General features: G+C 43.5%; 1 protein-coding gene across 1 annotated transcript; it reads left to right on the plus strand.

Moving 5' to 3' along the window:
• The first annotated feature begins 1,765 nt into the window (after positions 1-1,765).
• On the plus strand, positions 1,766-21,702 carry chodl (chondrolectin). Its single transcript, XM_072262177.1, has 6 exons — positions 1,766-1,832; positions 9,400-9,718; positions 12,439-12,596; positions 17,352-17,444; positions 20,155-20,257; positions 21,576-21,702. Exons 1-6 carry the CDS (start codon positions 1,766-1,768, stop codon positions 21,658-21,660), a joined length of 825 nt encoding a protein of 274 aa, XP_072118278.1. The 3' UTR covers positions 21,661-21,702.
• Positions 21,703-25,761: the final 4,059 nt, after the last annotated feature.

Here is a 25,761-nt window from a genome sequence, read left to right on the forward strand (position 1 = left end):
GTCGATCCGCAGAATGCACTGCTGGAGGCAGTGGTGGAAGCAGACACAATAGGGTCTTTTAAGAGCTTAGGAAAATAGAAGGCTATGAGGTAAGGAAATTCTAGGCAGTGTCTAGAGTAGGTTACATGGTCAACACAACATTGTGGGCCGAAGGGCCTGTAATGTACTGTAGATTTCTATGTTCTATGTTCTATGTTCTAGACCCAAGGGGTGGTGACTATATTGAACCATCTGCCAGAGGAAGTTTTTAATATTAAATGACATTTGGATAGGCACATTGAAGACAAATTTGGGCAAATAGGAGTGTTAGATGGCCTTCTTGGTCAGAATGAACCAGATAAGTCCATGGCCTCCTCTACAGCCACAATGAAGCTACTCTCAGGTTGGAGGAGTAACACCTCATTTTCAGTCTGGCTAGCCTCCAAATCCATTTCTCTAACTTCTGGTAATTGTCCCCCTTCCCTTTTCTCTTTGACCTTTCACCTTATCGACATTCCTAAACCTGGATAAGGTCACCCCTCATCCTCCTTTGTTCCAGGGAAAACACAGGAGATTCTACAGATGCTGGACATCTTAAACACATAATGCTGGAGGAACTCAGCATGTCAGGCAGCATCTATGGAGAGGAATAAACCCTACATATTTCAGGCATCTCTTCATTAGGACTCCCAATTCAATCTAATCGCTCTTTATAACTCAAGCTCTCAGGTCCCCATAACCTCCCTGAGGAATCTTTTCTGCACCCTCTCCAGCATTCTGACATCGTTCCTATAGATGGGCGATCAGAACATGTGCGAAGAGGTTAAGATGCTGGGGAGTGTTCCCGCATCCTTCCTGACTAGTTCAGCCACTCGCCGCTCTATACGCGAATCCCTTGAGAAGTTTCCCTCCGTTCGGTCCGTAGTGAGAGCAGCAGCGATGGGGGAGGAGGGTGGTGCTTGCAGGAGGGGCGATGATTTTCAGGGGTGGGAGGGTTGGAGTTAGAGTGTGGGGAGGGGGTGGATAGCAGGGTCTGATATGCTGTCTGTCACGGCTCGGCTATAAAACACAGCGCCCCAGATACATAGGTTTTTGTGCTCGCATGGTGGAGGAAGGCGGCGCGACAGTGGCCCAGCGACGAGGGGTGCGAGGGGAAGTCACCCACCAGTGAGACCGCACCGAGACCCATTTCTCTGTTCCCCGGAGCTGGGGCGCTTTCTCGCCGGCGGCAGCTACTCCTTAGCTCGATCTGCTCTCGCTCTCACAGGGACCGCCAGCTCTAAATTAGATATATTTTTAAAAATAGTAACTTTAACGTAACATTTCATTGTCTTTGGGCGAACTCTGAATTCCGTGCCGTGTCTGTGCATAAGTTTATTGCGCTTGGTTTGGGAAAATTGCGTTGCCTTGTCTTTTCTTTAAACGGAATTCCTAAATTGTATTAATATTTGTTTTGCTGAATTCTCTGGTTTGCATTGCATCCTCTTTGCGGAATTATCCGGTTTAGGTTTTTTTTGCCCTTTTTTGCGGATTTCAATAGTTGGCATTACGCCTCTTTAACGAAATCTCCAGCTTGCCTTGTTAGCCTTTATGACCATTACCTGATTTTGCATAGCCCCATTATTTTTTTTGCGTAGAAATCTCGGATTGACCATTTTTTTGTGGATTTTTTTCTGATTTGTTTTGCCTCCTATTGTTGCGGGGTTCTCTGATTTGCATCGAGCCCGCTTTTTTCGTGCCTCCACGCGGTGGTTCGATGCTTCCTATCCGGTCGCTGGCCAGTGCAATGCTGGTGCTGAATGTGATTGTGAGCGGGATTCTGGGCAGCGGCTCCGCAAATCGGGTGCTGAGCGGTGAGTACACTCCCCTGTCTGTACCGTGTGTGTGTGTGTCTGTCCGTCCTGTGGGCACCTTTGAGACTGCACAAAATTACAAAAACACGGGATAGTCACATATTCGTAGAGTACTCCAGCACAGAAACAGGCCCTTCGGCCCATCTAGTTTATGCTAAACCTTATGCTTCCTCGTCTCATCTGCCCGCACCTGGACCATAGCCCATCCATACCCACCGCATCCGTGCAGCTATTCAATCTTTCCGCGTCTACCGATCTCACCAGCCTCCGAGTGAAGAGGGTTCCCTCATGTTCCCCGAAAACATTTCTTCTCTAACCCTTAACCCATGACTTCTAGTTCTAGGCTTACCCAAACCCAGAGGAAAAAGCCTGCTTGCATTTACCAAATCTATACCCTTCATAATTTTGCATGCCTCTACCAAATTTCCTCTCAGTTTCCTGCACTCCTAAGTCCTAACCTATTCAACTTTTCTCTGTAACTCAGGGTCCCAAGTCTTAACTCTGGTCCTTGTGTTGCCTAGAGGGAGATGTCACTTTTACTTCCCTGTTCATATCAGGGTTAGATATTCAGACAATCATGTCTGTGCCTGTCTATGAAGAGTTGCCAAGGTAGGTGCCACCCCCCCCCCCCCAGATGTAGGTCAGGAGTGTCCTTATCCTCTGCCAGGTAATATATATAGATATATGGGAGAGGTTTCTGTCTCTGTCACTCATCCAGAGAGAGTGGTGATATATATGTACTTTGATAATAAATTTAATATGAACTTTGTACTTTGATATGCCCGCTCTATTAAAGAAAGCAGCCGTCCTTACTGAGTTAGTCAACCCTTGGTAATTGTGAATTCCTGGTGCTGTCTGTGTGAAGTTTGCAAGCTCTCCGTATGGCTGCATGAGTGCTTGGGCTTCCTCCCACTTGTTAGGATGGGACTGGTTTGTAAATTTGCCTCCCAGTGTGTAGAGTGGGGTAATGTGAAATGTGAGGGAATTATATGGGATTAATGTAGAGTGAATGGTTAATGGTCAGTACAGACTCATTGCATCAAAGGGACTGTCTCCAAGTGGTGTGACTCTAAATCTCCCTTTAGTCGGCTCCACCACAAAGAACACTACACCCTCGCTGACTTTCAGATTTTTAAAATTTTCGCACTTAATAACTGCCTCATAATCGCCCGTGTTGCCGCCAGTATGACCTGACCCACAAAAGGGTAAATGTCAGTTGTGTAGTGTATCATATGTTATTTGTGTTCACATGTTTGTATTTTTGCCTGTGTGACTTACTGCAGGGAGGGTCCCAGTCAGTACAGGAAACTCAAAACCCACCCTCAATCATTTAGAAACAGCTTCGTCCCCTCCACCATCAGATTTCAGAACGATCCACGAACACACAAACATTATCTTGCTATTCCTTTTTATTTTAACTATTTATTTTGTAATTTTATCTCTTTGCACTGTACTGCTGCCACAAAACAGCAGATCTTGTATAATAGAAGTCAGTGGTAATAAACCTGATTCTGAATTTTGTGCTGATGCCCGCAGCAAACTGGGTGACCCTCTCACTTCACGCCAATATGAGGGGGCATAATTTTAAGGTGGGGCAGCATGGTAACGTAGTGGTTAGCTTAACACTTTACAGTACCAGTGACCTGGGTTACATTTCCGCCACTGTCCGTAAGGAATTTGTATGTTGTCCCCGTGTCTGCATGAGGTTTCCTCCCCGTCCTCAGGTTTTTTTCCCCACACTCCAAAGACATACCAGTTGGTGGGTTAATTAGTCATAGTAAATTGCTCCCGATTATGCTTGGATTAAACAGGTGGGTTGCTGGGTGAAGGGCCAAAACAGCTGTATCTCAATAAATAAATAAATATATGAATATTGGAGGAATGTGTAGGCAGGATGTCAGGGGTAAGTTTTTTACCAGAGAGTTGGTGGTGCCTGGGTGCCCTGCCAGGGGTGGTGGTAAAGGTAAATGCATTAGAGGCATTTAAGAAACTCTTAGATAGGCACATCGATGAAAGAAAGTGGAGGAGGAAGGGTTAGGTTGATAGGTTGAAAGGCTAGCACAACATCGTGGGCCGAAGGGCCTGCACTGTGCTATGTTCTAAGGTTTAAGCCTTGTTCTGGAGCTTTTTTCCTGTTTGACACCAGTGGTGGCTGCGGGTTCGATTCCGACATTTATGAGAAATTTAGCTAGGTACATGGATGGGAGGGGTACGGAGTGTGCTGAGTGAGTTCTGCACAGTGACGCTGGCTTTCAACTGGGCTGTTAAACAACAGTGTGGTCAGATGTGAATGTCCTGTAGGTGGTTTTGGAAGAAGAGGTGAGCTCCACTCAATGTCTTGGGAATTACTGTAGATAGAGTGATAGAGTCATAGAATTCCACAGCACAGAAGCAGACCCTTTGGCCCATCTAGTCCATGCCAAACTCTTAAACTGAAAACACGAGGAAATCTGCAGATGCTGGAATTTCAAGCAACACACATCAAAGTTGCTACAGCACCAGGCAGCATCTCTAGGAAGAGGTACAATCGACGTTTCGGGCCGAGACCCTGTGTCAGGACTGCCTAGTCACATTGATATACACCCGGACCATAGCCCTCCACACCCTTCCATCCATATACCTATCCAAATTTCTCTTAAATATTGAAATTGAACCCACAACCACTACTTCTGCTGGCAGCTCATAGTACACTCTCATCACCCTCTGAGTGAGTGAAGAAGTTCCCATTTATGTTCCCCTTAAATATTTCACTCTTAACCCACAACCTCTGATTGTAGTCTTACCTAACCTCAGTGGGAAAACTTGCTTGCACACCCTATCTGTACCCCTCATAATTTTTTAAACCTCTATCAAGTCTCCTCACAATCTTCTGCACTCTGGAAAATAAAGTCTGGAGCTATTCAGCCTTTCGCTATAACTCAGGGAATTACCTATTCCCCAGTCGGCATCACCCAGCCATGCTGTCACAGAGAATGTTCACCGTGTGCAAATTGCTGCTGCCTTCTGTAAATTACAATGGTGGCTGCAGCTTGAAATTCACTGTGAATTGCTGGGGTAGCAAAAAGGATTGGATGTATGAGAGTTCTTACATTAATGTTCCAAAGTTATTGCTGAGGCATCAAAACTCACTGGTTAAGTCAATTAGAAACCTGCAGGCAGATAATTGTTCCCTGTAAAACCCTGTGTGTATCATATATATGTATGTGAATAATACCATGTGTGTGTTTATGCCTAAATATATATGCAAGTATATAAAGAAAATTTTCTGTATCTACAACTTGGGTGTAAATGTGTGTGTGTAATGTGTGTATATTATTTATGAGTGATTTCAACTTTTAAGAGAAATTTGGATAAATTCATGGATGTGAGGGGTATGGAGGGCTCTGGTCCTGGTGCACGTTGATGGAACCAGGCAGAATCAAAGTTTGGCATGGAGTAAATGAGCTGCAGCGCCTGTTTCTGTGTCGTAGTGATCTATGATTCTATCACTATATAATGTGGGCAAGTGTGAGAGAGAGTGACGTTTCTCTGTCTCACCTTCTGTAAAGGCATCCGCTAGTCTTGCAAGACCATGGATCTGCGCCTGCAAAGTCTTCACCTTCTATGTCATTCCTTTAATCTGTGTCTCCCACTTACTATTTGTGAGGATGTATCTGTTACTGTCTGAATATGTGCATTGACAAATACAGGGGTATGTAAATATGTGGGTATTTCTATCTTAGCCTCTCTCTCTCTCTCTCTCTCTCTCTCTCTCTCTCTCTCTCTCTCTCTCTCTCTCTCTCTCTCTCTCTATATATATATATATATATATATATAAAACACAGTGCATATATTTGTTCCTGGCTGTATGTGGGTATTTCTAGCTTTTATCAAATATAAATATCTAAGAGCCCTTATTTATATAATTTGCTGAGCCCCCTCTCCTCTCTCTCTTTCTCTCCCCCATTCTCTCTATCTCTTCCTCCTCTCTCTCCCCCATTCTCTCTATCTCTTCCTCCCTCTCTCTCTATCTCTCTCTCCCTCTCTCTCTCTCTCCTGTCCCTTCTCACTCTCTCCCTCTCTCCCTATCCCCCCTCTCTCTCTCTCGCTCTCTCCCCTTCCACTCCCTCTCTCTCTCCCTCTATGTCTATCTGTCTCTCTCTCCCTCTCCCTCTCTCCCTCTTTCTCCCTTTCTCTCCCCCCCGCCCCTCCTGTAATGTAGAGAATGCTTTGAGTCTCCCATTCCCAAGTCGTAGTCATCTGGCATGGAAACAGGCCCTTTGTCCCAACACATTCATGCTGACCATTGTCAACTAACCTAGTCCCATTTCTCTGTGTTTGGCCCATAATCTCCCCTACACCTCTCCTGTCTATGGAACTGTCCAAATGTTCTTTAAACCTTGTAATTGTTTCCATGTCGACAGCTCATTCCATATGTCCATTACCCTCAATGTGAAAAAGGTTTCCCCTCAGGCCCCCTTTAAATCTAACTTCTCTCGAGTTAAACCCTTGCTTTCTAGTTTTAGATGTCCCTACCCTCTCACCTTACCTACAACCTTGTCTAGCCCCACACCTTTTGAGAAACATCCACAGTTTCATTAGCTCTTGCTCGTTTAGACTGAAATGAGGAGAAATTTGCTTTGACCCAGTGGAATTTTCTAGCACAGAGGGCCGGCTCACTGATTCCATTAAAGAATGAAGTGGATAGATTTCTAGACACTTAGAGGGTATGGGAAGAGAGAAAATGATGCAATGGAAGATCAGCCAGGACAATATGGAAAGGCAGAACAGAATGGAAGGGCTGAGCAGTGTACTCAGGTTAATTTTTATGTGTCTTTGCTTTGGGAATAGTAGGATGCTCTGCGAAGATTCCCAGGCTGCACCTCCGCCCCACATCTCTATTCTCAGACCTTTAAAAGGTTCTAACAACTCATGTTCTTGGTGTTATTTATTTATTTATTACTTACACAATTTATCTTCTTGGTTGTTTATCGGTCTTTATTTATGTGTAGTTTTCGTTACTTATATTGCATTTCTTTAATCTCCTGCGAATGGCTGAAAGAAAATGAATCTACACTTAGTATATGGTGACATGTACTGTATGTACTTTGATAACCCTACAGCCAGCAGGCTCCTGAACATTCATGGATAACTTCACTCACCTCAACTCTGAAATGATTCCATAGCCTTCAAACTGACTCTCGAGGACTCTACAACTCACATTCTCAGTATGATTCATATTTTATTTGTCTTCTTTTGCACACTGGTTTTTGTGCATGGTTTTCATAAATTCTATCGTATTTCTTTATTTTCCTGGAAATACCTGCACAAAAATGAATGTCAAGGTACTGTATAGTGACTTTGATAATAAATTTACTTTGATGGGGAACAGATGACACTTGGATTAGAACGTCTGAGGGGCGACCACAGAGTGGGTACTTACATTCCTGTCCATTAGAAACCAACGGTGCACTAAGATTGACAAGAAAATAAATATGTTCCCAGCTGTCAGTGTGACTTGGGGGCAAAATAATTTTGGCTTTAAAGTTTTGTAATCTGACGCAAGTTCATTTCTAGCTGTGCTACTTTGTGCTGGCAACAATCTTATCACTGCCCAAGGCTCTTTAACAATCTGACATTTATATCGCAGGATTTCTGACTCCACAGTGCTTCCCTGGCTGGTTTTGTGTGCAAACGCAATAGTAATGAGGTTGGCTGTGGTACATAAAGTAATTAATTGGGAAATAAGGCACGTCATATTTGCCAGTAATGGGATGTTAAAGAGCTGGGCCAGAACAACACAGGGTGATAATACAAGAGATTGCAGAAGCTGGAATCCACAGCAAAGGAAAAACAAACAAGATACTGGAGGAACTCAGAGTGTAGGGCAGCATTTGTGGAGGCAAATGGACAGTCAATGTTTCAAGCCTGAGAAATAGGGTTTTGCATCTCCTGCCTGATGGGAGAAGAGAAGAAAAGAGACACTCCGGGGTGGTGTGGGTATTGATTATGCTGGCTGCTTTACTGAGGCAGTGAGAAGTCTAGACAGAGTCCATGGAGGGGAGGTTGATTTCCGTTATATTCTAAGCCGAGCCCAAAACTCTCTGGAGTTTCTTGCGGTCATGGGCAGATCAGTTGCCATGGCAAATGTGATAAAAACTGGGAAGAGTTACGGGGACATGCCACATTTCTGTAGTGTCTGGAAGAAGTAAACGTGCTGGTGAACTTTCTTGGTCATTACATCAGATCATGCTATTGGTCATGTTAAATCCTTAGAACGTGAAACACTCAACCCTCTTGAGCTCAGCACTGATCTTTTAAAAATTAAGCTATAAGATATAGGAGCAGCATTAGGCCATTCAGCCCATGAAGTCTGCTCCATGATCAATCATGGCTGAATTTTTCTTTCAACACCATTCACACACCTTCTTGTCGTAGCTCGTGACTGCCTTATTAATCAAGAACCTATCATCCTCTGCTTTAAATATCCCCAATGACTTGGCCTCCACAACCACATATGGTAATGAATTTCACAGATTCACTACCCTCTAGTTAAAGAAATTCCTCCTCATCCTAGTTCTAAAAGGGCTGAGGCTGTGCCCTCAGATCCTAGACTCTCCTAATGGAAACAGCCTCTCCATGTCCATTCTATCCGGGCCTTTCAGTATCAAGTAGATTTCAATTAGATCACTCCCCTCATCCTTCTAAACTCCAGTGAGTACAGGCCCAGAGACATCAAATACTCCTCATACGTTAACGCTTTCATTCCCGGGATCATTCCCGTGAATCTCCTCTGGACTCTCTCCAATGCCAGTACATTCTTCCTAACAAGCCCAAAACTGCTCACAATACTCCAAGTACAGTCTGACCAATGCTTTATAAAACCCCAGCAAGAAAATAGTCTATGTCTTTATTTCTTCTACCAAAGTACATGACTATAGGCTTCCCTACACTATATTCCATCTGCTTCTTCTTTGCCCATTTCCCCAATATATATAAGTCCTTCTGCAGACACTCTGCTCACTCAACACTACCTGCCCCTTCACCTATCTTCATATCATCTGCAAACTTGGAGGCATAGCCATGATTTCCGTCATCCAAATCATTGGCATATAACATGAAGAGAAACTAACCTAATGCGGACTCTTGTGGAACATCATTACTCACTGGCAGCCAACCAGAAAAGGCCCCCATTATTTCCACTCTTTGCTTCCTGCCAGTCAGCCAATCTTCCATCCATGCTAATACTTTTCTTGTAGTACCAGGGGCTCTAATCTTGTTAGGCAGCCTCATGAAGAACGCTTTGTCTGAAAATCCAGGTAAACGCCATCTGCTAACTCTCTTTTGTCTATCCTGCCTGTTATTTCCTCAATGAATTTTGACAGATTTGTCAGGAAAGAGTTCCTCTTTAGGAAACAACTCCTTTTCGGGTCAGACTAGAAGGGTCGAGATGGCCTGTTTCCGTGCTGTAATTGTTATGTGGTTATACGGTTTTTATCTCTGTTCTGTAGAGACATCTTTGTGTTGTAAGACTCGCCCTTTGGTACTTTGGCCCTCTGTAAGACTGTGCACATTGATTGGTCTGCAGGTCAGACGGTTTGTTATGGGGGCGCGGAGCACCCCTGCTACAAGATTGCCTACTTCCAAGACCTGAGCAGGCGCATTGGCTTCAAGGAGGCGAGCCAGGCATGTGAGATGGACCGGGGAGCACTGCTCAGCATCAGGTCTCCCGACGAGCAGAAGCTGATTGAGAACCTCCTGCAGGACCTCACCAAGTCCGGCTCTGCCCTCTCGGATGGAGATTTCTGGATTGGCCTGAGACGCAATGGGGAGGGACAGACTCACAACACCTTCAGTGCGTGCCCTGACCTTTACGAGTGGACAGATGGCAGTCCTGAAAAGTACAGGTAAATGCAGCAGCTTTGAACTGGAATTGGAGTTGGACTGGTTTACAGTGCCTGTAAAAGTATTCACCCCCTTGGAAGTAATCATGTTTTATTATTTTACAACATTGAATCACAGTGAATTTAATTTGGCTTTTTTTGACACTGATCAGCAAAAAAAAGACTCTTCCCTGTCAAAGTGAAAACAAATCTCTACAAAGAAATCTAAATTAATTACAAATATAAAACACAAAATAATTGATTGCATAAGTATTCACCCCTTTTAATATGACACACCAAATCATCACTGATTCAGCCAATTAGTTAAATGGAGTCAAGATGTTTCAATTGATTGTAATTGGGGTAGTGGAGGTATAATTTGTCCATCAGTGCTAATCACCCCATCCTTGACCAAGCTGTTCCACCGTGAACACGATCTGTTATGAGTCAACATGATGCTTTCAGATCAGGTCATGCATAGTACATACCTCTGCCGCACCGCTCAGGTGTGTTTCTGGGGTACAGAGGCTAGCGACCCTTGTGCCTGTTTTGTGTTCTATTGCTGAGCAGCAGTGAACCATCTGATTGGCCTATCAGAGCTCTCTTTGGGAACCAGTTGACTTGATCAGCATTTCTGACCTGGCTATTGTTCACCATTGCACTTAACAAAAAAAAAATTGGAAGGTCCTACTGGTGGTGAGTCAGTATCCTGGCTAAAACTGCACTGTGAAGACAAAAGAACACTCCAAGCAACTCCGTAAAAAATTTATTGAAAAACACATCAGGAGATGGATACTAGAACAGTTCCAAGTCACTGACTATCCCTTTAAGTACAGTCAAGTCAATCATTAAGAAATGGAAGGAATATGGTACAGCTCTAAGTCTGCCTAGAGCAGGCAGTCCTCAAAAACTGAGTGGCCATGCAAGAAGGGGACTAGTGAGGGGACCACCAAGAGACCTACGGCAGCTCTAGAGGAGTTACAAGCTTCAGTGGCTGAGATGGGAGAGATTACACATACAACTGTTGCCCGGGTGTTTCACCATTTGCTGCTTTATGGGTAACTGAACATAGGACATAGAACATAGAAATTTACAGCATATTACAGGCCCTTCGGCCCACAATGTTGTGCCAACCTACTCTAGAAACAGCCTATAATTTTCCTAGTGCATAACCCTCTATTTTCCTAAGCTTCATGTACCTATCTAAGGAGCTGTTAAAAGACTCTATTGTATCCACTTCTACCACCACCTCTGGCAGTGCATTCCATGCACCGACCGCTCTCTGTGTGAAAAACTTACCCCTGACATCCCCTCGGTACCTGTATCCAAGCACCATGAAACTATGCCCCCTCGTGTTAGCTATTTCAGTCCTGGGAAAAAGCCCCTGGCTATCCACACGATCAATGCCCCTCTGTCAGGTTACCTCTCATCTTCCGTCACTCCAAGGAGAAAAATTCACGTTCACTCAGCCTATTCTTGTAAGGTACGCCCTCCAATCCAAGCAACATCCTTGTAAATCTCCTCTGTACTATCTCTATTGTATCCACATCCTTCCTGTAGTGAGGTGAACAGAGTGGTGAAGAGAAAGCCCAGATCTCAGCTAGAGTTTGCCAAAAGGCCTGCGGGAGACTCCAAAGTCAGCTGGAAGAAAGTTCTGTGGTCTGATGACACCAAAATTGAGCTTTTTGGCCATCAGGCTAAGTGCTATGTTTGGCGTAAGTGAAACACTGCACATCATCAAAAACACACCATCCCTACCGTGAAGCATCATGATGGCTGCATCGTGCTGTGGGGATGTTTCACTGCAGCAGGCCCTGGAAGGCTTGTGAAGGTAGAGGGTAAAATGAATGCAGCAAAATACAGGGAAATCCTGGAGGAAAACCTGATGCAGTGTGCAAGAGAACTATACCTTGGGAGAAGATTTGTTTTCCAGCAAGGCAATGACCCCAAGCATAAAGCCAAAGCTATACAGAGTTAATGTCCTGGAGTGGCCAAGTCAGAGTCCAGACCTCAATCCAATTGAGAATTTTTGGCTGGACTTGAAAAGTCCTGTTCACTCACGATCCCCATGCAATCTGACAGAGCTTGAGCAGTCCTGTAAAGAGGAATGGGGAAGAATTGCAGTGTCCAGATGTGCAAAGCTGATAGACCTATCCACACAGACTCAAGGCTGTAATTGCTGCTAAAGGTGCATCTACTAAATACTGACTTGAAGGAGGTGAATACTTATGCAATCAATTATTTTGTGTTTTATATTTGTAATTTATTTAGATCATTTTATAGAGATCTGTTTTCACTTTGACACAAAAGAGTCTTTTTCTGTTGATCAGTGTCAAAAAAGCCAAATTAAATCCACTGTGATTCAGTGCTGCAAAACAATAAAACATGAAAACTTCCATGTGGAGTATATAGTTTTTATAGGCATTGTATATCTATCTTATTGACACTTCCTGATGGTAGTAGGTCAGAGATTGTGGGTTTGGTGGCAGGGATCCTCAACAATGCGTTTGCCCTTTGCGATATTCCTGGTAAATGTTACAAATAGTGAGGAGAGAGACTTCGGTGATCCTCCCGGTGGGAGGAAATATTAATTCCCTTAAACCATTCTGATTTGAGCCAACTTGTCAAACCCTAATCACTGAAGTTTAGCAACACTTTGGCCACTTCCTTCACTTTGTAGTCCAGAGACTTTGGTATGGATTATCGATACTTTAGATTCATCTCTGATCTTCCCTCGTTGCTAGGAACTGGTATGCAGATGAGCCGTCATGTGGCAGTGAAGCATGCGTGGTGATGTACCACCAGCTGACTGCTCAGCCCGGCCTGGGTGGACCGTACCTCTACCAGTGGAATGATGACAGGTGTAACATGAAGCACAACTTCATCTGCAAGTATGCAGCAGGTATGTACAGCTGAACTTTGAGGTGGGTTTTCCCATCACTGAACGCGTTAACTTAAGGCTCTCCTTTTACACTTTCTCCTCTCCACACCTGCCTACCACCTGATGTGTCTCCTTCCCTTTCTCCCATGGTCCACTCTCCACTCCTGTCAGATTCCTTCTTCTTCAGCCTTTTATCTTTTCCACCTATTGCCTGCCAACTTTTCACTTCATCCTCTCCTCCCCCATCCAGCTACATTCCCCCTCACACAGCTTCAGTTGTCACCTTCCTGCTTGTCTTCCTTCCCATTCAAGTGTAATTGTCATTCAACTGTACACAAATACCATGAATACAGCCAAACGAAAAAGCTTTACACCAGGGCTAAGGTTCAAAACACAGTACTGATAATCATATACAGCACAAGGCTCTCTCCTGTTCAGCTGTAAACAGCACCATGGCTTGAGGCTCAGTCCTCGCTACGACTGAGGCCCACGCACCATCTAACTCTATATTCTGCTCCCTTCATTTCCAGGGTCTTGGCCTGAAACCTCGAATCTTTATTGCTCTCCATAGATGCTGCAAGACCTGCTGAGTTCCCCAGTATTTTGAATGCATTGTTTGTCTACATCTACTGTGCGGGGTGCTGCAATCTGATTCCTGCTAAATAATTAGAAGCCTCTATTATCAGTATTCTTTGTAGTGAATGTTTGGTGAGATGGCAGTGCGTTCAGCGCAGCAGCCCCTTGGGGGCCAACCAAAGCTGTATTTGTCTTTTGTAAATGTCTTTTTTACGATTGCAAGACAATACAGGACATTGAGAACTTCAAGTACTGCAGGTCTGCTCTATCAGTGAGCTGCTCATTGGCAGAGGAGCTGGACTTAGTGTAGACTGTGCTACAGGAAAGTATCGGAGTTGGTGTGTGAGGGTGGCATGCAGGCTAACAGCGGGTGATTTTCTTTGACATTTCTCTTGTGTTTGCAAGACCCTGTTGGGTATTGATAATGTAAAATGCTGCAAGTCCACTTCCCTTTTTTATTGCTGTGACCGATGGTAGAGGAGCTGCGTGTCTTCAGGTGTAGCGCGGATTAGGCCTCCAGCTGCAGGCTTGCCTGTTGCTGTACTCCAGGAAAGGAGAGACCAGAAGCAGTGCAGCACATCACCCATGCTTGGTCAGGGGCTGACCTTTGCCATTGGTGCTTCCCTCCAGAGTTTCATCAGTGGAATGGCAAGCTGAATTGTTGCACACATGTCTACATCCATCTGTGGACTGTCAGGATGGCTTTATCCTTCATAATAGCACCATCAATTTATAGGACCTGTCATTCAGGGACTTGGGCTACCATGTTCCTCCAGTTGTCAGCATTTGGCTCATAACCTTCCAAGCTGTTCCCATTCCAAGACAGTTATCTCTCAAGATAGGTTTCTCAGTGAAAATTGTGATTGGTTATCCTGTATTAATAAACAATTAACAAAATGTACATGATTAATCATATCTTGTTTGACAGTACTGCCTTGGGTTCATATTTGCATGAAAATTTATAAATGCAAGGTATTCATCATTTTGTTTCTCTGATGACAGGAAGCACCCAAACGAATGAATTACTGGACCGCTCTGGGTTAGATTACGGTAAACAAATTAACAATATATTTGCATTACAATATCCTGCATGATTGGCAGTTCTCGGTCTGTGGTGTGATAGTGTACAACCTATGGAGAGCTCAGAGACACAACTAGTACAGCCACTGTTCCTCAGTGACAGAGACCCCGTTTCAGTCCCTTGTGGAGTTTACTTGCTCTCTCTCTCTTTGACCATATGTTTGCCCTGGATGCTCTGGTTCCTCCCACATCCCACAGATGTACGAGTGGGTAGGTTTCACACCATTGTTAACTGTCTCTAATGTCTAAGTCAAAGAATCCATGGGGAATTGATCAGAATTTGTGGAGAATGAGACTAATGTAACATTAGTGTAAATGAGAACGTGGGATGTAATGTCCTTAAAAGAGAGTCTGTAGGTTGTGAATCAGGTCAGAGTTGAGGTAAGTGAAGTTATTAACGTTGGTTCCAGTGCCTGTAGGATCATAACTTTTCCTGAGCCTGGTGATGTGTGAGCTAAGGCTCCAGGTAGTGAGAAGAGTGCATGGCTTGGATGGAGGGAGTCCTTGATGATGGATGCTTGTTTCTTGTGGCAGCGCTCCGTGTAAATGTGCTCGCTGGTGGGGAGGGCTTTGTCTGTGATGGACTGAACTGTATCCGTCACTTTCTGTAGGCTTTTCCATTCCTGGGCATTGGTGTTTCCAAACCTGGCTGTGGTGCAACCTGTCAGGATGCTCTCCACTGTACATCTATAGAAATTCGTCAGCGTTTAAGATGACATGCCAATCTAAGCAAACTTCTAGAGGTGCTGGTGTGCCTTCTTTGTCATGCCACTTACAGTATGTGCTGGTCCCAAGACAGATCCTCTGGTATAATAATGTCAAGGCATTCAAAGTTACTGATCCTCTCCATCTCCAATCCCCTAATGAGGGCTGGCCCTTCCTCCTCCTGTATCGTTTTTTTTCAAAAATTCTATTGTATTGCTTTATTTTTCTTTAACTGCCTGAAAGAAAGTGAATCTCAAGGTAGTATATGGTGGCATATACATACATTGATAATAAACTTATCTTGACATTGAATATTTCAATGTGCATGTGACAAGTAAAGATAATTTAATCTAAGGTTTTGCCCCGTAGAATATCAGTGAACAGATTGTTTTTTCTTGTCATCATTACTGAGATTAATTGCTTCTCCTTGAAAACTTAAACTGATTTAAATTCAATAGACGAAGTGACTGGATTTGAGATCAAGTCCTTAGACAGTTAGAACAAGCCTAAGATTACCAGTCCAGTTATGAATGAACTAATTTAATGTACCTGTGACAACTAAAGTAAATCTTCCTTTCCACTCTATCAGAAATGCACACAGGAAACAAAATGGTAGATGAGACCTCATTTCCATCAGGAGAGAAATACCTTCAATGCCATAGATCTGCTCCCTCCCTCAGCTCATTTGTGCACATTCATCTGCAGAGTGAGGTACAATAAAAACTTGTGCATTCCAATTACTCACAGAAACCCACATCCCTAATTGCAGTTCCGTTAACTTTGAACATCTTCCTAGAGGCTTCATCTCATGGCTTCACACCTCCGATCAGGGACTGTTGACTCATCTCACCTTTAAACCCTTGCTTACCTAATTGGGCCCTGCTCGGTGGTTCTTTTCCCCAAAATTTAACACCTGTAAACCCAATCTGCCTGTTAATTTTCTCTTTAATGCTTCTATGATTGTTATTGAGTCGTGACCTGAACGGTTTTTAGAAGACAAAGGTTTATTTGTCACATTTATTTGTCATTCGTCAAGTTCGGGTTTATTGACATTCACCCGTATACATGTATGCCGTCAAATGCTTTGCTGTTGCTTGTGCGTGGGAGGGGCGTGTAGGGGAGCGAGCTTTGGGGTTCTAATGTTTTTGCTGTCATTCATTCTTTGGGGCACTTCTGTTTTTGTGGATATCTGCAAAGAACAAGAAATTCATGTTGTATATTGTATACATTTCTCTGATTAAATGAAACTATCAAACTGTTGAAATAAAATGACGTTCGTTGGGACCAAGTGCACAACACAGTACATACAGCTCTCACATAAAAACACATGTAACTCTCGGTTCAGCGAGCAGCTTAATTTAGGGGAAGATAGCCCCTGGCCTGGCCAAACTTAAGGACCCTTGTCTGGGTGGATGCTGTGCAATGTGTCACCTGTTACAAATCAGTACCATGAAATAAACAGTACACAATATGCGATTAAACGGTTGAGCTTTATAATTCTTAATTTGACTATATGGTTAATAAAGAAAACAAAAAAAGAAAAGGGCCCATTTTCATGAAACAGTCTAATGCGCAACGTTGGAGCTCACTGATAAGCCATTCGTCACCATCGACTTTCTCGAGCGTCGCTGACCTTCGGACCCTCGCTCCAAGTCCACTCCGTATGGCAGTGTACCAACTCTCTCCATTTGCATCTTCTCTCCTCATCTTTCCCAGCAAAAGACCGCAAAGTCCCTGCTCCCAGACCCACAAGAAAGAACAACATCCCTCTCATTGGATAGCCCACATTCCAAAGCCCCGTTATCTCTAGTCATAACCCAAACATTGCTACTCCAGAGAAACCATCACATTAGCAGTGAAACCTTACAGCGCGTTACACACATAAAGTAATATTACTGCAAATAAATTAACTAATATTAAAATATATTGCATAAGATTGACCTTTAGCATAGGGTGTATTTATGGCACAAGTTAAAAAGTGAACAGTATAACGTTACTGGTTCTTCATGTGTGATGAGACCTGGGCAGTGGCAGGGAGTTCAGAAGTCTATTTCAATATGTACATTGAGACATACAGTGCAATGTGCCATTTATGGCAATGACCAACACAGTCCAAGGGATATGCTGGGTTCAGCTTGCATGTGATGCCAAGCTTCTAGCACCAACATAATATGCCCACGATCTACTAAGCCTAACCCTGTCTTTAGAGGTAGGAGGAAACTAAGCACACAGTCACGGGGGAATGTACAATTTCTTTACCGAAGAGAACTTAACCCTAATCACTGGTGCTGTAATGATGTTACACTAACCACGACACTACTGTACTGCTCCTAGATTGCTTTTAGGCAACTGGGAGTATTTGCTTGGAACTCAGATGAATGGAATGAAAGCTTGCATGATTCTTATCTTGACCAGTTTCAGAAAACGCCTCCACGGAGCCAGAAGTCAAAGTTCGTGCTCCCAGTAATTCAGCTGATGGCCAGAAAGTGATTGTGACAGAGTCATCAGGTAACTTATTCCATCTTTAATAAAGATCAGCACACAAAATGGCGTAATAACTTGGCAGGTCAGACAGGTCCTCTTGAAGGGTTTTGGCCTGAAACTTTAACTATTTATTCCTTTCCATAGATCAGAATCAGAATCAGGTTTATTATCACCGGCATGTGACGTGAAATTTGTTAACTTAGTAGCAGCAATTCAATGCAATACATAATCTAGCAGAGAGAAAAAAATAATAAATAAAATAAAACATAAAAATAAACAAGTAAATCAATTATGTATATTGAATAGATTTAAAAGAATGTGCAAAAACAGAAATACTGTATATTTAAAAAAAGTGAGGTAGTGTCCAAAGCTTCAATGTTCATTTAGGAATCGGATGGCAGAGGGGAAGAAGCTGTTCCTGAATCACTGAGTGTGTGCCTTCAGGCTTCTGTATCTCCTACCTGATGGTAACAATGAGAAAAGGGCATGCCCTGGGTGCTGGAGGTCCTTAATAATGGATGCTACCTGACTTACTGTGTTCCTCTAGCATTTTGTGTGTGTTACTCTGCATTTCTAGCATCTGCAGAATCTCTTATGCTTTATGAAAATAGCTTTCTCCCCCTCTCCCTTAAGATTAGCTTTTGATGTGACTACATTTCTGTAGCACCATTGAATGATGTCACAATGCCTCTCAGCCAATTGTCTTTCTTGAAGCATGGATACTGCTGTAATGTTGAAATAAGGCAAGTAATTGACCCTCATTAACCAATAACCAATTACTTCCGTGGTACTGAGAAGTTATTATTAGTCAGGTCACCATGGAGAGTGCTCCTCCAAATTGCATTGACCAAAGTGAACATCTGAGACCTTTTACCTTACTCATGAGAAACCATCACTGACAAGATTCCCTAAGTTCCTGATGTGAATCATGTTTATTATCACTAACTTAGAGACATAGTCATAGGAAAGCACGACACAGAAATAGTACTTTCGGCCCATCTAATCCATGTCAAACAATTTAAAATGGCTACACCTATTGACCTGCACCTGGATCATAGCCCTCCATACTACTCCTGTCCATGTACCGATCTAAACTTCTCAAGTATTGAAATCAAGCTCACATGCACCACTTGTGCTGCCAGCTCGTTCCACACTCTCACGACCCTCAGAGTGAAGAAGTTTCCCCTATGATCCCCTTCAACTTTTCACCTTTCACCCTTAACCCATGACCTATAGTTGCAGCTCCAAGCAATCTCAGCTTGCATTAACCCTATCTATACACCTCAATTTTGTATATCTGTATCAAATCTCATCTCAATCTTCTACATTCCAAGGAATAAAGTCCTAACCTATTCAATGCTTCCTTCTAACTCGGGTCCTCCAGGCTCAGCAACATCCTTGTAAATTTTCTCTGTAATTGTTCAACCTTATTTACATCTGTAGGTTGGTGATCGATACTCCAAGTTAGAGCTCACCACTTATTTTGTTTATTGATTTATTGATTTAGCGATATGAGGACCTTGCAGTCCAATGAGACCTTGCCACCCAATTCCACCCATGTGACCAATTAACCTGCTAGTTTGTCCATTTTTGGACTGTGGGAGGAAACTGGTGCACCAGTAGGAAACTTGCATGGTCACGGGGGGAATTGTACAATTTCCTTACTGACAGCAGTGGGAGTGGAACCCTGGTACTGGTGCTATAATGACGTTATGCTAACTGCTACACTTCCATGCCACCCTTATTTCATGACTTATAGGACATGAAATTTATTGTTTTGTAACAGCAGTATAGCACAAAAACATAATTTGCTGTACTTTACAAAATAAGTAGTGCAAAAGAAGGAATAACAGTAAGGTAGTGTTCAGGAGTTTGTGAACTGCTGAGATATCTGATGTTGGAGGGGAAGAAGCTTTTTCTGAATTACTAGAGCGTCAGGTTCCTGTACCTCCTCCCTGATGGTAACAATGAGAAGAGGGCATGTCTATGATGGTCTTAGTGATGGATGCCACCTTCTTAAGCTGCTGCCTCTTGAAGATGACGTCGATGTTGTGGAGGGTTATGCTCATGTTGGAATGGGCTGAGTCCTCCCACAGTCCAAAGGCATACCAGTTGCTAGGTTAATTGGTCATTGTAAATTGTCCCATGATTAGGCAAGGGTTAAATCAGGAGATTGCTGGGCAGTGTGACTCAAAGGACTAAAAGGGCCTGTTCCACACTTTATCTCAATAAAATAAAAAAAAATAAAATAATCCTCAGTGTAGACTACCGTGTACACTCTCTGCAGCAGAGCTTAAATCTCCCCATTCAGAAGTGAGAACACACGCAAAGGAGATGCTATATTGGAGAGTTAGTACAAAATTCATCAGAACTTGTCATTATACCCTGGCCTGACTCCTAACTCCCCTCTCTGTCCCCAGACTTAAAAAATACTAAATCTGAGCCATGAGCTTATTGGAGACTGCAGCTCAGCATCATCTTGACCAGAGTGCAGCTCCAATATTTTCTGTTTTTATTTCAAGACTAGCCCTGAACCACTTGTTCTCTACAGGTAAGCAATTTTTCTCCAAGCTCAGCAGGTGAAACCAGATTTCAAGTGAGTTTGATGATGATTTTTGTACGTTCTCTCAGCTGTGGCCATCGATGGAGATTAGCGGGGAGTGAGAGGTTGTGTCAGTTCCACTGCAGTGGTCCAAAGGAAGTTATTGACCTTGTGTTCTTGTTTTTTTTCCAGGGATAATGCCCAATGTGGTTTACGTCATCATTCCCACAATCCCCCTGCTGCTGTTGCTGATCGTTGCCATGGCAACTTGCTGCATCCAGATGCTGAGCAGAAGGTACATAAGGTGCGTTGAATTCAGAAACAGAAACAAAAAAGATAACAGGCAGACAAGTTGTCAGGGCGCAGTGGGCTACATTTAAGATTTCTAAAAGGAAAGGCTGCAGAGATGATGGCTGAAACTTCTGTCCAAAGTCACTGGATTCCTGGAAGGGTATCATAAGGTGAAGGAGACAAAAAAGCAGTCCATGGTGGAAGATACTGAAAATATCCAAAAGAAAACATATAAAATAGCTTCAATTAGCATGGTAGAAAACTTGTGATAATCTCTATCATTAGAGCTAAGGTAATGGAAGAGCTACTGTGATTAATGTGTCAGGATAGGAGTGGAAATTTGAATTGAAATGGGTGACGTAGATTGGGAGACCGCTTTGCTGAGCTGAGCACCTATGCTCATCTGCCAGAGAAAGCAGGATTTTCCAGTAGCCACCCATTTTAATTCAACTTCCCATTCCCATTCCAACATGTCAGTCCATGGCCTCCTCCACTGCTTCAATGAGGCCACACTCAGATTGGAGGAAAAACACCTTGTATTCAATTTGGGTAGCCTCAAACCTGATAGCACGAACATTGATTTCTCAAACTTCCAGTAATTGCCCCCCACATTTCACCATTATCCATTCCTGTTTCCCTTTCTCACCTTATCTCCTTACCTCCCCACCACCTCCCCCCAGTGCTCCTCCTCCTTCCCTTTCTTCCATGCTCTTCTACCTACTCCTTTCAGATTCCATCTTCTCCAGTCCTTCATCTCTTTCACCAATCAACTTCCCAGCTCTTTTCTTCACCCCTTCCCCCTTCCAATTTCACTTATCAACTACCACCTGGTACTTCTTCCTCCCCTCTCCCACCTTGTTCCTTTGACCTCTCACCTTTTTTTCAGTCCTGATGAAGTGTCTTGGCCCAAAACTTCAACTGTTTATTCCTTTCCATAGATATTGCCTGACCTGCTGAGTTCCTCCAGCATTTTGTGTGGCTAGTTGTGAGAAGATGTCATGACCCAGATGATGGGAATCTCTGTTGATGAAAGTTGCTTTCTTGAGATAGCAGCACCTGTAGATACTGCCAATGGTGGGGAAGAATGTATCCATGATATATTGGGCAGAGTCCACTCATCTCTGCAGCTTCTTGCATTCTTATACATTTGAATTGAAATATTAGACAATGATACAATCAGTCAGGACACAGTAGACCAGGGGTTCCCAACCTTTTTAATGCCATGGATCAAATACCATTAGGCAAAGAATCCGTCGATCCCAGGTAAGATAGACTTGTGCAATCTGACTACTGAAGGCTTTGCTGTTTCTCATTGTTTCCAGTAAAGACCGATCAAAGACGAGCCCCAATGAGTCAACGCTCTGGATATCTCCAGCTCCGAAGAAGGATGATCAGGCTGATGTTTAGAATCACACAGGCTGGACTCAGCCATTGGATGGAGGCAAGGAGTGACCATCGTACCGTTCAGCCAATCCCAATTCATCCAACAAGGTCCCAGAGAACATCAAGCCAAGCTTGTCCTGGGGAGTAAGGAACAATCACCCAGCCCTCCAAAGAAAATGGACAGAACCATCTCCTTCCTTCCTACTGATGTTCCTTTTTGTTTCAAATTTAGGAATACATTGAGGAAACGATGGAAGAGATATAGTCATTGACCCACACCACTGGGAGTGGGCGGGGAGCAACGAAAACTCGCAGATTTTATATACATATTGCACTGACTAAGGAAAGACCTAAGTTCAGGACTGATAGTTTTGGCAGAGCACACACCCTGAGAAGTTTGTATGAAGGGCGGTTGTGGGGATGGGGGAAGAAATGTGTTCTAAAGGCATGGCTGTGGATGGCTTTCGAAAGAGCATGTATGTGCACCTTGGGAGTATTTCCATATCCAGCCCCCGGTGACCATGTTGTTAGTGACCTTCACCACAAGAAACAACAGTGACCTGTAGAAAGATATGAGCAGAGGTCTGAATGCCTACTCTATGAGGAAAAACTGTCCTCACAGGATGTGTTAGAACAGGCCATTCAACCCTTGAAACCTGATCCACCATTCAATGAGATTACGGTTCATGTTACTTCATATACCCATCTTCACCCAAATATTTTAATTAATGAGATTTATAAATCTGAGATTTAATAGTAATAATAATTGTGATCTGGGGAAGACACTTTCAAACTTCCAGCATCTTGGGTGTGCACAAGTGTTTCCAAGCCCCACTTCAGAAAAGATTATCTGAAATTTGTAGACTCGGCCTTTTAGGGCAGCAGGTTCCATAGTGGTTAGCACAGCGCTTTACAGTACCACCAGCCTGGGTACAATTCCCATCGCTGCCTCTAAGGAGTTCTTATGTTCTCTCCATGGCAGTTGGCTTTCCTCACAGAGCTCCAGTTTTCAACCAAATTGAAAACTTTAATTCTATTATCCTCAAAATTTATAAATTTTAATTTGATAAAATTATTTTATTATTGTCACATGTACTGAGGTACATTAAAACACTTGGCTTGACAAACTGTTCATACAAATCAATTCATTAAGAGTGCATTGAAGAAATGCAAGCAAGAACAGTAACAGATTGCAGAATGAAGTGTTACAGAAAGTGCAGCGCATGTAGGTAATAAGGTGCAAGGCCAAAACAAGGTAGACAGTGAGGTCAAGAGTCCACCTTTTTGTACTAGGGCAGGGGTCCCCAACCTTTTTTGCACCGAGGACCGGTTTAATACTAACAATATTCTTGTGGACCGGCTGACTTGGTGGGGGGGAGCTGTGTTCAAGTGGGGTTAAACTTACCTCAACATGTCTCTTACAGTTAGGGTTGCCGACTTTCTCACTCCCAAATAAGGGACAAAAGTAGCAGTCAAACCCTGGGACACTTTACCCCCAAGAAACACTACCATGACCATGAAGCCTTGCACGGGCACCTGTGTGCGCATGCGTGACGTGCGCATGTGATGGGCGCATGCGCGTATGTGCCGTTTTTTTTCACCCACAAATTGCTTTTGCCTTCGTCTTTCTGACTATACTGTACATACATTATTTCTACTTTATATAGGCTGTGTATTTATCATATCATTCCTGCTTTAACTATATGTTAGTGTTATTTTTGGTTTTATGTGTTATTTGGTATGATTTGTTAGGTTAATTTTTGGGTCTGGGAACACTCAAAAATGTTTCCCATATAAATTAATGGTAATTGCTTCTTCGCTTCACGCCATTTCAGCATGAACGGTTTCATAGGAACGTTCTACCTTAGCAGGGAAAATACAGGACAAACCAATTTAGCCCAATATACGGGATGTCCTGGCAAATACGGGACAGTTGGCAACCCTATGTTCAAGTTCAACATTGCGTGACAGGGAATGAGGAAAGGTGCAGCTGACTCATATCGTTTCCTCACAGCCCGGTACCGGTCTGCAGTCCGGTGGTTGGGGACCGCTGTACTAGGGGACTGTTCAATAGTCTTATAACAATGGGTTAGAAGCTGTCCTTCAGCCGGGTGGTACATGCTTTCAGGGTTTTGTATCTTGCCTGATGTGAGGATGAAGAGAGAATGACTGGGGTGGATGAGGTTTTTGATTATGCTGGTTGTTTTACCAAAGCACGGGCATCTACAGTCAAAGAGTACTACAGCACAGAAACAAGCCCTTCAGCCCATCTAGTCTGTGTCAAACTGTTATTCTGCCTAGTCTCATTGACTTACACCTGGATCACAGACTTCCATACACCTTCCATCCACGTACTTATCCAAACTTCTCTTAAATGTTGAGATTGAACCCATATTCACCACTGGCTGCTCGTTGCAGATTGTACCACACCTCCTAAGGGATGCAATACCTCAATTTTCCCAGACCTGATGAAGGGTGTTGGCTTGAAACGTTGACTGTTTATTTATTTCCATAGATGCTGACTGGCCTGCTGAGTTCCTCCTGCATTTTGTGTGTGTGTTGCTCTGGATTTCCACAATCAACAGAATCCCCTGGATTTTCAATTTTCCTTGGCTAGGGTGCTTTAATTTTACTCTATTTGTCATTCCTTTCTTGTGCCAGATTTCCCCTTATGGTAATTGGGAAAAAAAGGACAAAAATAAAATGACTTGTTTGCCTTGTCAGTCTCCTTGGGAGGAGCAGTGGACAAGATGATGTGGGCTGTGGTTAAGGGCTTGACAGGTCTCCGGAAGTTCTTAACCAATTACTCACCTAATCCCACTGAGTGATCTGATTCCAGGCATAGGCAGCTCTGTTGCAGTCTCAGGCAAAGCTGTGGTGATCAATCATCTAAATTAGTTAAGTAGCCTTCTTGCATTCCCTTAGGACTGAGCATGACTTAACTGATCAGTAATTGTTCCTGAGGTTTCTGTGTACCTTGAGATAGGACAAGGTAGCGATGGGGCGGCGTAGCAGTATACCAGTTAGCGTAATGCTATTGTGGTTCAATTTCCACTGCTATCTGTTCTCCCCATGACAGTGTGGGTTTCCTCCGGATGGTCCGGGTTCCTCCCACATTCCAAAGACGAACGCGTTAGAAGGTTACTTAGTCACAGAGTATAATTGGGTGTAATCTCATTGGGATGGAAGGGTCTATTACTGTGCTGTATCTCTAAAAAATTAAAGTTAAAAGAGATGTTAATGAGAGAATTTTAAACAAAGTTCTGTGAAGGATTTTAAAAGTATAAGGAGTGTGATGAAAAGGTTAAGGGTGGTATTGGGTTTTGTTGGATTGGGAATTATTTTAGGAAAACTGGAGGAAGAGAAGAATTGGAGCAATGATATGGAGATTTGAGGTGGTGAGACTGGAGACGATTATGGAGATAGGGAAGGGGAGCGAGGACAAGCAGTCGGGTAATTATGAAAGGAGTAGTTTTAACTGTGAAGTCTTGGTGGTTTAGGAAGCAGAATTGGCATTGAGTGCAGCACAGTGGTAGTGGGGGGTGGAGGAGGATAGAGGAGCATTGGAACAGGTAGGTGTTGAAGATGGTGTCACAAGCAAATAGAGCGAGGCTGACATAGGGGGAGCATGTCTACACATGGAGAGAACTGGGACCTGGGATGAACTGAAGCGGAGAAGTTGTGGGCATTCTGAGAAGGGTCTCGGCCCGAAACCTCAACTATCTATTCATATCCATAGATGCTGCCTGACCTGTTGAGTGCCTCTAGCATTTTGTGTTAGTTGCTTTTGATTTTGTAGACTTTCTTCTTTCTTATGTTTATTGTCTGAGTAGTGGCCTTGGATTGGAAAAGTGTTCTTGGGAAGGGTGTGGACCACCCAACATTGGGACTGGTCTTCTTGATTTCATTGGGGTTCATCGGTTGAATGAGTAGTTTCCTTGTCCAGAGGCAGTAGATGGACCATCCAGGTCTTATCAGTGCACATCTGAGAGGTGGCCTCATGGAACAGCATGGGAGGGGGGTAGGTTCTTCCAAGAATCCAGATGGAGATAATCTGACCAGTAATCAGAGTAGGAATGGAGCCAAGCAATAGTTACAGAAGTGTGTTGGAGCACCACAAAATGT

Source organism: Mobula birostris, chromosome 6, assembly GCF_030028105.1.
Source record: "Mobula birostris isolate sMobBir1 chromosome 6, sMobBir1.hap1, whole genome shotgun sequence".
Classification (NCBI taxonomy): domain Eukaryota; kingdom Metazoa; phylum Chordata; class Chondrichthyes; order Myliobatiformes; family Myliobatidae; genus Mobula; species Mobula birostris.